The sequence below is a fragment of the Chlorella variabilis genome, assembly GCF_000147415.1.
Source record: "Chlorella variabilis unplaced genomic scaffold CHLNCscaffold_2, whole genome shotgun sequence".
Taxonomy (NCBI): domain Eukaryota; kingdom Viridiplantae; phylum Chlorophyta; class Trebouxiophyceae; order Chlorellales; family Chlorellaceae; genus Chlorella; species Chlorella variabilis.
In genome coordinates, this window is record NW_005435086.1 from 1,067,639 (window position 1) to 1,068,405 (window position 767).

The 767-nt window shown below is 63.4% G+C and overlaps 2 protein-coding genes across 2 annotated transcripts in view; one reads left to right on the top strand and one right to left on the bottom strand.

Annotated features, from left to right (window-relative positions):
- The window catches only part of CHLNCDRAFT_137813 (hypothetical protein), a gene marked incomplete at both ends in the record, with an annotated part of 4,423 nt that extends 4,368 nt beyond the window's left edge, over nucleotides 1–55 (top strand). Inside the window, one exon of the mRNA XM_005851112.1 lies at nucleotides 38–55. Within this exon, the coding sequence (XP_005851174.1) occupies nucleotides 38–55 (18 nt within the window). The remainder of the gene's footprint in view (nucleotides 1–37) is intronic.
- A 169-nt stretch (nucleotides 56–224) lies between these two features.
- Nucleotides 225–767, bottom strand: part of CHLNCDRAFT_56714 (hypothetical protein) — a gene marked incomplete at its 3' end in the record, with an annotated part of 5,180 nt that continues 4,637 nt past the window's right edge. Inside the window, exon 8 of the mRNA XM_005851398.1 lies at nucleotides 225–351. Coding sequence (XP_005851460.1) covers nucleotides 225–351 — 127 coding nt within the window. The remainder of the gene's footprint in view (nucleotides 352–767) is intronic.

The window sequence follows — 767 nt, forward strand, 5'->3', positions numbered from 1 at the left end:
GCAGCAGCGGGCCAGCCCCCCCCTCCTAGTACTACAGAACTGGTACTCTACCTGAGGGGTAGGCTGGCAGGGGTGGGATCTAAGGCGTACAGGCGTGGTAGTGCGGGCGAAGCGAACAAAACCTCCAGCCAAGCAATAGAGAAAACTGCCAGCCAGCACATCGGCATGGTGCAACGACAGTGAAGGGACGACAGACGGCAACAGCAACAGCCGGCTCGGCCTGCTCATCTACGGGACGCGCTCCCAGCCAGCCAGCAGCAGCAGGGCTCTGTGCAGGGGCCGCCGCCGCCTGGGCGCCGCGCTGTGCAGCGTCCGGGTGGCGGGCGGTGAAAAATAATCGGGGGGGAAAAGCTGCTGGTGGGGGAGGGGTGAAGGGACGCAGGAAGGGGACGGGGGGACGCAGGGACAGCAACGAAATGGGCAGGCACAATACAAGTGTCAGAGGGCGCACAGCCAACGGGGTTGGCCGGGGGTGCATGAAATCAGGGGTGGGGGTTGCATGTGTGTGTGGGCCCGTCCGTCAAAAGGAAAACTTTGAGGTGGGCGCCATTTCAAGCTGAATGCATTGAAATGGGTGAGGGTGTGGCGGGGGGGTTGGTGCGCTGTTTGGTTGTTTCTGGGCGGCACGCTCACGCTCCGCAAAGAAGGTATGCAGCATGCATTCAGCAAAAGAATCGAATGGGGTAGGATGATATTCTGGCAGCGTAGCGGCGTACAGCGCTGGGGGGCGCGCACGCCCAAGGGGGCCTGGGGCGGCACCGGCGGCG